A 15,373-nucleotide genomic window follows, 5' to 3' on the forward strand; every position below is an offset into this window, starting at 1 on the left:
CTAACGCTTGAATTCATTGCGGAGACAGGGAATCGGACTCTGTGTACATGTGCACAATACCTTTCAACTATCGTATTGTTTTCGTGTGCGGGATTTTTGTCGGTTTCTTCTAAAGTCTTCCGTTTTGTGCAGGCATTACTGAATTTAAAGCATGGTTGAGGTAAAAACATAAATATCTTTAAATTGAAGTTAGTTTTTTTTTTTTAATTTTCCAATGTCACCACTGTTATTTATTAAACTAACTAAGTGAGTAGGCCTAAGTCTGAGTGAGAGAGAATGAGAGAGACTGGGACTGGAGTGGGACTGTTGTGCGCTTTCTTGAAAATCACGCATTCTTAAGAATGCGCATGCACATTCTTATGATTGTGCAACTGGATCCTTGCGCAATCTTCGCAAAAAATAACTCTTCCAGATTGAGCGCACATTCTTAAGAATGCGCGACAAGATAACGGTCTTGTCGATACCGAGCACCTGCTGCGCTTGGCCAGTCTAGCTGCATCCTCGTTCACTGATTCTCAATAATTATACTGTTGCAACGCAAGGCGCTGAAAAGTAGTGGATATGAAAAGTATACGCGTATGGGGGGGGGGGGGGGGGGGGGGACCAGGAAAAAATAAGAGACATAATAATAGTGTATTGGAAAGAATTCTGATTTTTGGGATAATAAAAGCGAGGGGGGGGGGGACGTAAGAATGAAGAATGTGAAGAATGAGAATGAATACTGCGACATCCCATAGTGCTAATGCTATTTCCCATTTAAATTGCCACCAATTTATTGTTCACACCCCCACCATTACGCCGCAGAGCTGGATTCTATCTAGTCAAAAGAACAATTTTGGCAGCTTCTGGACATCGGTGTGTTTTTTCGTGGCATGCATATGATACATACAGGGACTTGTAACTTGTCTATGCCTAAACAAAGCACTTCCCAGACTAGTTCCCAGTCCTCCGTTATTACAAAACTTCCCATAGTGGGCAGGAAAAAGCAATAATAACAGGTTTAATTTGATTCAAATTATTGTAGTTATACGAGTACAGAAGCATAGAACATTTTCTTTCCTCTTTATATGAATTGTTTCCCTTTTAACCGCTATACATTTCATTTAACATAATTCATGTAATTATGTCGTGCAATGTTTGTTAAGATTGCGCAAAATGCATAAATTGTGCCTGTGATATTCCCACGCAATCTTAAGAATGAGCGCTCATTCTTAAGAACGCGCGCTCATTCTTAAGAATGCGCGCTCATTCTTAAGAATGCGCGCGCATTCTTAAGATTGCGTGATTTTCAAGAATGGGCACAACAGGACCATCATCATGTACACAACAGAGTCCAACCTTAGTCTATGTAATAGACCACGGCGAATGCCGTAGTCTATTATGCGCGAACAGCTTTGCTGATTAAAAAGGCAAGACCCCGCGTCTTGACTTCCTAGATTTTGACCAATCAGCAGGCGCTTTCTATAGGTCTATCGGGTCTTCGGTCACCCGTTGCGCGTCATAGACATGGATTAAAAAAAAAATGTCACGGCGCGCGGCGCTCGGTATCATGTTACGCGAATGCGCTCCTGGCTGTTGTTGTATTACAAAATGCTGCATTGGAATTGACCAATCATGGCGCGCGGTGTTCGGTATCATGTTACGCGAATGCGCTCCCGGCTGTTGTTGTATTACAAAACGCTGCATACGAATTGACCAATCACAGCGTTAGTCCTGATTTTGGGATGAAATGACGTCACGATTTATTAAAGTCGTCTCCGATTGGCTGGCGCGCGGCTTGCATAAATCTGCATGCTTTGACATATCAGACGTTAGACAGGAGATGGCCCCGTGGATAACGGGTGATACTCAGACTAGTCCAACCTGGGCTAGACCATCATCATGTTTTTCACAAGTTGAGTGCAGAAAAACATATAGGCCTACATCATAGTACATGCAAAACACATTCATGCCAACTTTGCTAACTCTTTATTACAATAGTTGACAAAATTCTCCGAAATGTTCATGAAGTAAAGACAAGGTCCTCAGAGTCAGTAGACACTATTTTACCAGCCAAGTTTGAGGTCTCAAATTGACTCAATTCAATTTTTAAACATGTTAAAGGAGACTTTTCTTCAATTCTTTGCACCTGAAAATTTATTAACAGTCAAATTTGGGGTTTTTTTTCTTATTAAAAATACTATCAATAGCACTTTATTTTTCACACAACTTGGAAACATAGTTAAAAGACACAGGCCTATATTTATTGGTAAGTTGTATTTCATTTTCAGTTTTCACCTAATGACCACTTCAAATGTTAAAAATTGTCATCCACATATATTATAGGGCATATATAGCCCCATAAATGTGGCCAATTTTACTGGACTACCTCCGTAAATAAAGGCCACACTTCCACCAAGTACAAAAACATGTCGAACTTTGTCAAATTTTGATTTTCACATTTAGGCTTAGTTTGTAGTTTACTTTTGCTTTAGAAGTATACTCACCCTTATCAGAAAGTGCTGCCTTTTTCAGATGTCTATTTTTCATGAAATTTCCAGATTCGTTTGCACACGTTTGCGTATCAAAATTTCAACATAAAATTTCACGAAAATTAGACATCTGAAAAAGGCAGCACTTTCTATTTAGCCTATAAAGAGGGTGAGTCTGCTTCTAAAGCAAAAACAAACTACAAACGAAGCCTAAATGTGAAAATCAAAATTTGACAAAGTTCGACATGTTTTTGTACATGGTGGAAGTGTGGCCTTTATTTACGGAGGAAGTCCAGTAAGTTGGCCACATTTATGGGGCTAGGGCATCTAAGGCACTGATTTAGGGGTATGCATCTGCAAGTCTTGCTCTAGTCCTCATGTTTTAGTTTTTTTGATTTTCAGAAGTGACTGAGAGTGAGAGGTCATTTTTGGTCACAATATTTCCCTTTCAAGTCAGGCGATTTATTAGTTTCTGTAAATTGATATAGTAACAATTACCAAGGCCCTTTTTTTGGGGGGGGGGGATATAAAGTCAATAAATCAGAAACAATTGCAAATTCTAGAACTTTTACATGTGAACTTTCCTATTCAAGGGCCCTTGAAGCCACCACCAGGGGTGAACTTTCACGCTCTATTGAGGAACACATTTTGTGACATTTGAAAGTACATAGTCCATTAGCAACACGTGTGCCCTTCGCCTTTTAAAACATTTGGCACATATTGTGCCTGATCTGGTGACTATAACATACTAGATCATGCTTACGAACCTGTTTACCAACTACAAAAGCTATAAGGGGTAATATAATTTTTCATCGGGAGTTGTAAATAATAACATCATTGGGGTTAGCCCTTCATCAACAAGAGTACCACTGATGAGTAGACCCCATTGTTTCCTTTATAAATAGCAGTTTCAAATTTACTCAAATCAAAATTACCAGTACATGTAAGTACTCTGTATTCAAAAATGTGTTAACCTATTTTATTCATTGGCTTTTCAGCCGATACAGTGGACAACAGTGGTTGTGATCCACCCCGGTTCATACTGGCTACGGATTGGCCGGGCTACAGACGCTCAGCCAGTCACTATCCCACAAGTCATTGCGAGACGACAGAAGGATCAGTCCCACAACCAGCCGAAATACGAAGACTCGGTCCTCATCAGAGATGGCATATTTGTGAGTTCAGATGCTTCTTAATTATTCATTGATGGAATTTGACTAGCAAAATGAAGAGCCTTTTTTCGGAAATATGATCTGATTTTTGGTGACTAGCATGTGTGCATGTTATCGGAGAGGAAGTGGATTGAATGTCTTACTTTCGATGAATTTCTTACTGTGGATTTGTGGATCCTTGCAGCATCCTAACAGTGACACCCAGCAGGAGCACACACTCAAGATGGTGGAGCAAGCCATTTGGTCTCGCAAGACGTCTCTGGGCCAGCGAAGACAAGGCGTCCCAGCCGTGGAGGTACATGTAATGGCAATGAGGTCATTCTAAAAATTTGGGGTCCACCTTTTTTTTGGCCGCCCCCCTGTTACATCTGACATCTATGTTTTTATTGTGTTGCAATCCTTATACTGCAGTCACCCTCCAAAGAGTGATCATGAAAAGCTACCTACCCAACAAGTACAAAAAAAATTGTTTTATCTTTGAAGTCATCGTCAATGATAATTGAATGGTAACTTATAAAGTACCAAGGTAACAGGGACAGGGAAAAAGGATCTAGATATATCAGACTATGGATACGGAGAGGGCTCTTTTGGACAAGGGGTGATACTCAGACAGAAACTTTTGCAATTTTGTAATTTGAAATCATTTTACGGGATTTTTTTTCCTCTTTGCCAGGTGCTTTCTTTCAACCGTGCTGTCAAATCACAGCCGCTGGATGATAATTCTGGTATGCAGTGGACTAACACCTCTAGCAAACCTGAGTTCATTGTCGGTGAAGAGGTACGTACATGTGCGGAAGACAATGAGGGAACAGTTGGCTGTCAAAATGTACAAATTCTTGCAAGCAGACGTTGAAAACTTCAGAGGATACCAGATTAGATAAAGGAATACCTTGATAAACTACATTATAAAGTACACAGCATTACGGACAGTGAACTTTATTGTGTGTAATTCTGAACAAATCCGGCAGCAGCCTTTTTCTGCGGTGGCACCAGGCTCGCGCGAGTTAGGCTCAGGTAGTACACACGCACTTTGGGTTCCTTCGAACAATAGGAATACCATAATGCGCGCACGCCTCGTCTATAAGAATGCAGGCAGCATTCGCGTGAGTAAAAGCTTCTAATTCTGGTCGCCGGATTCCACTTTAAAGGTATCCTCTTGCACTCAATTGATACCTCAATTTCGTTCTTAAATGGGGTGATGTTCTTTGAATAAAAGTAATTTAATCATATCGTCGGTCGCACCACGAACCGGCGTATCTCGATTTTTTGCCAAATTGAGTTTTTGTCATTAACGTTAGTATTTCATCACAGTGCTCATTCTCAAAAAGTTTTATTCCAATCGGAGTTCTAATGAACTAAGAACGCTAATTAGATTCATAAAAAAATGAAAAATGCTGCACCCGTATCCCGATACGCCGCTTTACACGCTAATTCCCATAGTGCTATGACGTCACCAAGCAGCGTCGACATGAAAAATTGGAATTTAGCGTTTCACGAACCGACGTATCTCCGTATTTGGCACATGGCCACTATTACGCGCGTTGTATGACATACGATAAACATGATAAAAATCTGTTTCAGGAAGTGACGAGTAACTTTGGAGCTGAATTTCTCAAAAACTTAGCAACTCAGATGCACACGGATTGCATACAATTAAGTTCAATCTTTAATTTACTAGCCAAAACGAAACAGCTTGAGTTCTTACACAGGGAGTATATGGATTGAGCCTACAAAATAATGACCAACCTTAAATCGGTTTTTCTCGAAACACAAAAAAATGCGATATGTCGGTTCGTGGTGCAACCGACGATATGTACCTTCAATACTTTTCAGGGCACTTGCTGAAAATTACTAACATCACAGTATATTTCTTTGCATGAAATCATGTTTTTCTTATCTTTGCTGTACATTTTTTCCTGTATCATTTTTCCGCTTAACATGTTTGGTGGTTGATGCTTTTGAGAATAATCAAACACAGGTCTCAAGCATTGAAAATTGTATAATGTTCAATCGATATTTTGTGTTGTCATTTTAGGTTTTGTATCTGCAACCCACCGATGGCTACAGCATCCACTGGCCAATCAGACGAGGTCTGTTCAACCTTCACAGAGGAATTGGCGGCTCGCTGACGAGCGTGCTGCAAGACTTGGAGACCATTTGGGGCGCGACCCTGGAGCAGAAACTGAACATTCCCCTCAAAGACCTGAAAGTAAATGAGTACTCCTTTAATTAACCCTAACCCTCCAGGGTATTTTGGCTAGAAACCCTGCCAAACGCAGCAACATGCAACACTTGTCTAAGTGACAAGCCTGCCCAGTGAAGCAAGATCCATCACGTCAAAAGTCTCGAGGCCAAACTGCCTCAGAGTCTGTGGTCACCCACTGCAGCAGGATACAACTCGGGCATTGTTCCATGGGACTAGCTAGCTCTCAGTGTCTCAGAAGTGGCCGGTTTATGCACTGGTGTTGGTAGCATTTTCCATCAAAGTGCGCCAGACTTTTCCACCTGATGCACTGTGCTGCGTCTGGCAGGGTTAGGGTTACCCTTAATTAATGTACTTGTATTGATGGCAGTTGTGTGGTCTCAGTTTCAAAGCATTTCTTCCAGTACATTGTATGGGCTGCACAGGATGAGAGCAACAGTACTCATGCCAGTGCACGCTCATGCTTGGGCGCGCTCTTTTCATGCCAATTGCTTGTGAGTAGAAACAATTGACAATATGGTTTTTCCGTGCTATCATGTACCGGTTTCCATAACATTAATTGTTGTGCTGATGAGGTTCCCTTAATCAACAATTAGGGCTCTCCATTTTCGAATAATTCAGTATTTGATTGTTCGAAACTGGGTTTCATCGAATATTCCAATATTTGAAACTCTCCGATCGAGTTTTTCACATGCCAGCTGCCACTGCGTGCCACGCTGGTTAGAAGTTGCACGCAAAGGGTGCCGATTAAAATTTGCGAGCGGCAAATGATTTTATTGATCGCTGGAGTGTTTTACCTTCAGTATTGTATAATTAGGCCTACCTGCAAAAAGGATGGGAGCAATGAACCACTGTCGACAAAAAGTTACCGTTAAAAAAAGTGGCACTTTACGATTAAACTAACATCATATGCATGTGTGCATGTGCGTAATTTTATTTTCTTCTCAAATATTCAAATGGCCAAAAAGCTATTTGAATATTATTTCGGTTGATGAACGAATCTTCAAATATGTGGTATATTCGGGACAGCCGTATCATTAATTCAAAGAAAAACTGTCAACTTGAATGCAATGAATCAAGTCTACTTTGCAAAGAATGGAGGAAAAAACCCACAAATTCTAGTGCAAGATGTTATCATTTGTGACTTGTAAGGTTATTCTTTTTACGTGCTATATTTTTTAAATCATCTTACAATTTGTCAGATTTTGTTCAAAGTATTCAAGCCCAAGTACATGTAAGTTAAATCAGTTTGGCGTGGGTAGAATTATCGTTAAGTGTTTTTAGGAATTTAGTCTTATTTCTTTTCTTGTAACTTGTTCCTATTTTGTACACAGCATTACCGTGCCGTTCTAGTGATACCTGATATCTATCATCGGCCTCACGTCAAGGAACTCATGAACCTCCTGCTGCTGAGGATGGGGTTTGGGGCTGCCATCGTCCACCAGGTAAGCTGCAAAAATAAACTGCATCAACCGGGAACAAACAAATTCAAAACTTTATCTCTGAGAAGCTCCCATTTGGAAATGGAACAAGTGAAGAGTGTGACCAGTAAGTGACTGAAGTAAAAGAGATGTGTGGTTCTTATTGTGTTCAGTAATGTTACAGTCTGTGTGCTCTGAACAATGTGAAGCATCTTGAACCACTAGCACTTCACTACATTGTATTACATTGTATTACATTGTGTTACATTGTGTTACTTCACTGCAGAATCAATAAAACCACAGAGTGTAATCATGCATTTTGGCATTACAGTGGAACGCCGCTAAAACAAACATCGCGGGATCCACAGAAAATGTTTGTAATAGTGATCGTTCGGTATAGCGATTTTAAGCTGCTGGTGCTCCAGTATTCACTTTTCAATAAATAGCACCCTTCAGAACTTCACCGTGCATGCCCTGGTAGTTACTGAAAGACGACTTCGAACATGTGCCGACTATTGAATAATGTAATTACACAGTTTTGAGCTTACTACCTACATCGATGGGTGGCTTTCCCCTTCTATGCCTTGGGGAAATAATAGCCACTTGTCGCTCTTCTGTTGATGGTTTTCAACAACAATGTTCGGTTGGTTTTGTACACAAAAATCGGGAGCCAAGGACGATGTTCGGTATAGCCGAATGTTCGGTATAGCGGTGTTCAGTATAGCGACGTTCCACTGTACTGGGAGTAATAGGCAGGTTGCTTTGGGAGAACTGGGACCAATGGGTTGATTTCTCAAAGAAACCTCAGTTCCCTTTTATATAGCAATCAAGCTCCTGTAAATGAAATAGGGACTGGGCTCCACTTTCCTAATTTTGCAAAATCTTCTAAATCTAGTGGTGTGCATTTACGGGTACCCGTTAAAGAAGCCAAACCCTAAAATTCAAGTCCGGAAAATTGTTCGTAGGGACTTTATAGCTTTGCGGTTTAAACTGCAACATTTGCAAGCGTCATCTGTCGTGTAGTTAAAGAGAATATACAACAGTTGCAAACATCAAAAAACAAAACTACCAAATTATCACGAAATACCTATCTGGACTGTTAGTGAATGACACTCTAAAGCATCCTGTGTAATCATGGCACCTGGTGTGCTGTTATTTTCAATAAAGGTGGTATATTTGTATCAATTCCCAACGCTGGTCAGGTGACCAGCTTTGGAAAAATCTGACTGGTTTTTTTTTCAACTACTGCCCCCAAATTAGGTTTTGCCCTTCACCGACGTTTTTTAAACACTGTATACTCAGTGTGTTACCTCCCGAGTGAAAGTTGGAAAAAATCACTCGGGTGGGACTCGAACCCACGACCTCCTGCTTTCTAGTGCAGATGTCTTACCACTCGACCACCGAGCTAACGGGATCGGTTGGCCGGTTCGAATCTGATGTACATAGCAGTGGGTATCGCATAAACTATTATAAGATGTAGTGGCAAAACCTAATTTGATTTATATCACCCCGACGCAAAACTCCATCTTATAATACTGCCCCCAATTTATCAAATTTATTCAGTCCACACTTTGTTTGCAATTGGTTACACGTCCGTGAAGGGTGCGAGCCAGCTAGACTGGTTCCCTAACCTTAAAATTCCCCGACATCTATAAATTGCTCTGTTTCATCTTAAGTGGGGTCAGGAATCCAGACTCCAGGAAAAGATTGTTTTTCTTGGTTTTTCCAGCATCTACGAATGGAAAACTTCAAAAAAGTGAAACAATATTTGCCAAGTAATTTGTAAAGTTGGATACGGTTACCCGAACCCATAATCTGGAACCGGTTCCTGTCATCAGCAGTCAGGAACTCGGTTACCTGGTTCCAAGGCACACCTCTATCTAAATCTTCCTGGTGCATTCTTTTTTTTTATGGCCCGTAACATTGACTCTTTTTATACTTCAGGAGTCTGTTTTAGCCACCTATGGCAGTGGACTCAGCAGCGCGTGTGTTGTAGATGTAGGTGACCAGAAGACCAGTGTCTGCTGCGTTGAAGACGGCTTGTCCCACAGAAATACAAGGTACCTCGTGGCTTTCTCTCACTTTTCATGTCGTAGGAGCGCCAGACGTTACGATCTGAACAGAATCTTTTACAAAAAGGCAATATTTACCACGGTCAGAGTCTAGTTTTTAGTCTGGGAATTACACTGGCTGATGTTGAATACGACAAAGAAGTGTGACCTAGCCAGGCGTTAACCCTAACTCCCTAGGCCTTTTTGCTAGGATGTTGCCTCAATCCTGCAAAATCCTCCAATTGGCCTCATGGAAATATAGCATATAGCCTCAATCCTGCAAATTCCTCTGTTATTTCTTGAATATGGTCCATGGAGGGATGACCACTGCCTGAATCCTGCAAAATCCTCCAGTTATGTCTGTCAATAGGCTGAGGCAGAGGCAGTGACATCCTGGAGCAGTGCGGAGGATGTCAAGTATAATCAAGGACTAAATTTATGCACGGCTGAGCATAAACAACACAAGGTCCGGACCAAGACCTTGACACAGTGCGTACTCCGAAATCAGGATTTTGGAGGAAATCAGCAACGCACTTTTGCTATGTAACCTCAATCCTGCAAATTCCTCCAATTTGCAAAAAGGATTTTGGAGGATTCAGGGCGGTTAGGGTTAATACTTTAGATTGAATGAGGAGGAATATTGACCAATGAAAAAATTGCACTTGCTCATAAATATTTACGAAGTGTAATAATGGTTAATAGTTGTGAGCTGCCTTTCATTCAGGTTGTGCATGACCTATGGGGGTAGTGACGTCACCCGTTGCTTCACTTGGCTGTTGGAGAGGGCCTTCTTCCCTTACCAGGAGTGCCAGCCTGCCAAGACAATGGATGCTCTGCTACTTCTTGAACTCAAGGAAACATTCTGCCATCTTGACCAGGTCAACTTTATCATCTTTATTTGCTTTTAAAGGGGGAAGGGTTGAGGATATTGATTAAAAGATAGAAGGCCTAACGTTTTGGTCAAAGCAAATCTTTCTCAAACGCTTATATCTGGCGATAATTGAAAGGTTTTGACAAAGTCATTCAGCTCTATTTTGAAAAAAAACCAACTTTTTTTTCAGCGCAGCATTTCTGAATTTTTATATAATCGTAGAATGAGGATAAATGTGTCTGTCATTGAAATGATCACAACTGTTGAGTTTGAAATTGTTAATTTTTCATCAGAAAGTAAAGACAGAATGTTGTAGAGGTTGTTTTTTATGGCTGTGGCTATTGACTACTATACCAATGGCAACAAACAAAGCCGTAGCCTTTAAATACCAGATTTGGACAGTCTCGCACTGAACTTCCCTCCTGACTTTTTTTTTTACATTGCAAACTTCCCATCCAGGACCTGGACGGAGTCCAGTTACTAGACTTCCACGTCCGGTACCCAGACCACCCCACCCTGATGTACCAGCTCAAGCTGGGCGATGAGACCCTGCAGGCTCCCATGGGGCTCTTCTACCCGCTCATCTTTGGCGTCATCGGAGAGAAGATGACGTACACGCAGCAGCGGAACCAGGGAGACTCGGAGGACGTGCACGATGAGCTGTACCTGCTGCAGACGCAGAAAGAGCAACAACAGGTGAGGATATGTGGGCATTGGAGAAATAGGCTCCTTGCGCAAACAAGAGAGGGCGCTTTCTTACCACTTTCGAGAGCCAGTGGACGGGACACACCATATGCGCGCACTGGTTTGCACGCGTATAGCGTGAAGTATACACAACTAATTTTATTCTGTATGCAAAACTGTAGCATTTTTGTAGGAGCATCAGGTCACTGGTGGCAGTGCGTACAAATGTCTGTCCAAGTGTTCTCCCCCAACTCTCCCTTTCTTACCGTTGAGGGGGTAATTGCGCACAGAGCCCACAATATATTAACTACACATGTATGGACTAATCTGCTGACCTCAACGTGAAGCCATAACTGACGTGGAACCATGCTCTTATGACAATTGTACACGCTCAATCCATGCTGTTTCGACTGACGTAAGTAAAGTCTGTCATGAGCCAATATGGCCCATTAGACCAGCATTTATCTCCAGTTTCCTTGTCATGAAACGACTGAGAATATTTCTATTCCCACTGGATGGGTGCCAGTCCAACGCAGGTCTCCAGCTAACGCCAGTACCCATTTATACTCCTGGGTGGAGAGAGGCAAGTGGTGTAGAAATGGCTTGCCCAAGGACCCCACATAAAGCCAGCAGCTGGATTCGAACCTCTGACCCCCTGATTATGAGTCACGAACCTCGGTAATAGCTTTGAATTGAGTTTGACAAATTAGTCAATTCACCACTTAACTGCCATAACTAAAATAGCTGAGATGTTAAACGTTGTTCACTTGCATCAGAGTTGAACAAGGCAGGCAAATGGCACACAATTTGTCATGGAATGTTCACAAAATTGTGGCTTACAGCATGCACATGGCCTACAGTTTCTCTGTATAAGGAACATGGACAAATCTGAAGTAAAACAGTGTGTGCAATACAGAGTTTTCATGAGATTTGCACAAAATCATAGCTTTATCAAAACTTTACACCCTTTACAGTCAACCAAGAAATCTGGCACAGCCCCCAACTCGGATTCCACCAATCAGAACGCAGATGGTATCATGATAACGTCGTCAGGGAGCCAGTTGTCCAATTCCCCAACCAGCCAATCACAGAGTGACCTGATTCAGGCAGAGGAAGCCCCGCCTCCGACCATCTCCCGACGAATCTCCACCTCCCAGTCGCTGGACAAGCCGTTAGGGGTAGACCAGGCCATACTGCACAGTATTGACTGCTGCTGTAAGTCCAAGCATCTAGAGCCCAAGTTTATAGAACTGCAGAGCAGAAAATATTGCTTAGCAATTTTATGTTCTTAGCGAAACATCGCTGGGCCCCAGTCACAAGCAGTATACATCACTTGATATTTAGCTGGTAACCTTTTTCTGCTCAGCTCTGTGCTCGGCAAATTTGTGTACTTAAAGGCAATATACAACATTTGCAAACATTAAAAAACAAAACTACCAAACTATTATGAATCACTGGACTGTCAGTGAATGACAGTCTAAAGAATCCTGTAAAATCATGGCACCCGGTGTGCTGACATTTTCAAGAAAAGTGGTATTTTTGTATCAATTTCCAATGATGGTCGGCAGACCATCGTTGCAATTCAGCTTGATGTATTCAAATATGCAAGGGCTTCAATCGCTTTTCAAAAGTGGGGGGAACATTCGTTGACTGGAACTATTGCAAGCGTGAAGCCCTAACGGCATGGGGTTCGAGGGTCCGCTTAAAGGGCCCCGAAAAATTTTGGATTCTAGACGCTCTGTGGTGCAATCTGAGACAATTTGTGACCACTTTAACCAATTTTTTTGAGCAAAAGATCATAATTTAAACATCATTTTTAAGTTTGGAGTAATTGAATCATGTATTCTGAGCTATAGAATTATATGTAGGCAACTTTTTTTTGGTGGGGGACGAAAAAGTGGGGGGGGGGGGGGGACAAACGATATGATACGTCCCCCACCGTTTGACGCCCATGCACATATGTAATGCTACCCAACAGTAAACTTAGTATGCTTTAATTCATTGATAAAGAATATAAAAAACAGGAACAGCAAACCCCCCCCCCCAAAAAAAAGTATGCATTGAAACAAATGTCTGAAAATGCCAATATCTGGCCTAATTTTGTTGTACAGCATCGGACGAAACCAAAAAGAAGATGTACAGCTGTATATTGGTGGTCGGGGGTGGGCTCAGTCATTTCCAGGGGGCGGCAGACATGCTTCAACATCGTGTACAGACCAAGATGCCACCCTCCTTCCGTAGAGTGGTGGACAAAGTGGAAGTCATATGCAAATCAAAGGTATGTACACCAGTAACCCCCCCCCCCTAACCAAGAGATAGAAACAGAGAGAGATAAAGGACACTTGGAGCAGTATAGATCTCTCTCAAATGACGTCACTGCCTAAAGATTTGTGCATGCATCGGAACTTTCATGACTTTGGTGACGCCCATAGGCTGTGCTGCGCCAGCGAAGAGGTTTGTTTTATGCACACTGCGGGCACACGTACCTGATGGTGGTGAATATGCAGTTGTAATTTTCCTACGAAGATGGCGTTGTTTGAGAGGGGTCTATTGTAGTCGAGGTACAAGTATATCACAAGTTTAAAGGTATTATCATAAGGCAATTCACAAGTCCAGCGCTCTTGATATCACTTGGGACTGGATACTCGTAATCCTTGACACGTACCTCGACTTCAACTCTGACAGGGCCCTTGCCACTATATGCTTATGCTAAGGTGCATTCCTCTGCCAAAAATGCTACAAGAATATGTACATTCCGATGAAAAATGTCTGTGCATAATCTGCACTATATACATTATATCTGGATCTGGATCATTACACTCCGACCAAACGGCTACCCGCATCACTAATAGAGTTATGACTGTACTTGTGACTGTACTTGTGATTGGATCAAAAACAACAGCAGATGGACCAAATTTGTGCAATTCTGCATTTTTATTGCAGTTACCTTAGACCTGATTACAATTGTAAATAAAGTTAAAGTATCCCTTTTAATGCATCGGACACAGGCATCAGACTCCAAATCACATGTTTTCTCACAATTTCATGGAATTAGAAAATACATGCATTGCCTATTGAAAGCACTCCCAGATTCGACACACAGCTTACCCTCTATGTGAAATATTGTTCATCTTAAATTTTTCATTGCATTTGGCGGACAAGTTTTCTCCCTCTCAGTCCCCCACCCCACAGTGAGTTTCTAGATCCTCAATTCTCCGAGAAACAACGTTGCAAGGGTTACATTTTCATCAGCTCTGCATCTTTTCTTTTTTTAGGATCTTGACCCACGGATGACATGTTGGAAGGGAGGCACGGTCCTAGCGTGCCTGGACACAGCGCAAGAGTTATGGATAAGGCAATGGGAGTGGAGGAAACATGGACTCAAAGTACTGAGGGAACGTTCACCTTTTGTGTGGTAGCATCATTGCTATATTTATGTTTTATATGTTTCCCTCCAGCACGAAGCAAGTAGCATGGTCCTATTTTGAGATACAGCCTATATACAGGGTGGGAAAAAAAAAAAACGAAACCGAGATATTATTGCTTATTGGAACAGAAGTAGGGCACATGTGAATCAAAGGGAGATATCCTCTGTTAGGGTTGAATCTCCTCTTTAAAATGACACCCTGATCATGTCCTTACATTCACAGTTGACTGAGCAGTGACCAATTTTATGAAAGGGTCTTTTTAGAGAAATGCGCCACTTTTCATGGTGAAATCTCTTTTTTTCCCCCACCTTTCTTGATTGGCAACCATAGCCTTTCACTCTGTGACAAATGACACCACAAAAACCACAATTGAAAAGTGGCGCCATTCTCTAAAGAGACCCTTTCATAAAACTGGTCGCTGCTCAGTCAACCGTGAATCTGGGGACATGATCAGGGTGTCGTTGTAAAGAGAAGATTCAACCCTATATCTCTCTTTCATTCACATGTGGACTACTTCTATTCCAAATAGCAATAATATTTCGTTTTCGTTTTTTTTTTAATCCACCGTGTATAATACATTACACAATTAAAAACAGAAACAAACAATATAAATTTAGAGGCTAGAATAATAAATATCTTTGATTTTCAATGATGTTAATGTGTAAATTTCCTAAGGAGTTCATTTGGGAAAATTTAGCAACAAATTTCTGAATTTTTAAAAGTTTCTCAGGCCTGAAAATGAGGAACTGCAAATAACTAAACCTGTCAGATTCCCATATTCAGGCATGTAGCTGAGAATTTAGAAGAAAAAAAACCGAGGAAACTCCAAACCACACAAGACTTACAGTATTTTTCAATTTGTAATGGCATTCATGAGGAGTTTAAAAAATGATGAAAATCAGCAGATGCGAGGAAACGTTGCATGTCTGTTTATTGTATACATCTTTGGAAAGCTTATTCAGTGTCCTTTCCAATAAGCCCAAAATCTCAATTTTGAAAAATTGGTCCAAATGACTTGTTTTTTGTGCTGGAGTGTCGCATATTGGTTGATAATGCACTGCCAGTTATCCAA

The 15,373-nt window shown here is 41.4% G+C and overlaps 1 protein-coding gene across 1 annotated transcript; it reads left to right on the top strand.

Annotated features, from left to right (window-relative positions):
- Positions 1-16: 16 nt before the first annotated feature.
- LOC119726297 (actin-related protein 8-like) lies at positions 17-14,428 on the top strand. Its single transcript, XM_038197939.1, has 12 exons — positions 17-160; positions 3,470-3,646; positions 3,828-3,938; positions 4,317-4,421; positions 5,679-5,852; positions 7,181-7,291; positions 9,212-9,327; positions 10,043-10,196; positions 10,649-10,885; positions 11,848-12,088; positions 12,985-13,151; positions 14,149-14,428. Exons 1-12 carry the CDS (start codon positions 152-154, stop codon positions 14,290-14,292), a joined length of 1,746 nt encoding a protein of 581 aa, XP_038053867.1. The 5' UTR covers positions 17-151; the 3' UTR covers positions 14,293-14,428.
- The last annotated feature ends 945 nt before the right edge of the window (positions 14,429-15,373 follow it).

The sequence above is a fragment of the Patiria miniata genome, unplaced genomic scaffold (assembly GCF_015706575.1).
Source record: "Patiria miniata isolate m_02_andy unplaced genomic scaffold, ASM1570657v1 HiC_scaffold_2, whole genome shotgun sequence".
NCBI lineage: Eukaryota > Metazoa > Echinodermata > Asteroidea > Valvatida > Asterinidae > Patiria > Patiria miniata.

Coding starts and splice junctions, on each gene's coding strand:
- LOC119726297 (XM_038197939.1), top strand. Junction 3,647..3,827: donor TCATCAGAGATGGCATATTT/GTGAGTTCAGAT, acceptor GGATCCTTGCAG/CATCCTAACAGTGACACCCA. Junction 7,292..9,211: donor GGGCTGCCATCGTCCACCAG/GTAAGCTGCAAA, acceptor TTTATACTTCAG/GAGTCTGTTTTAGCCACCTA.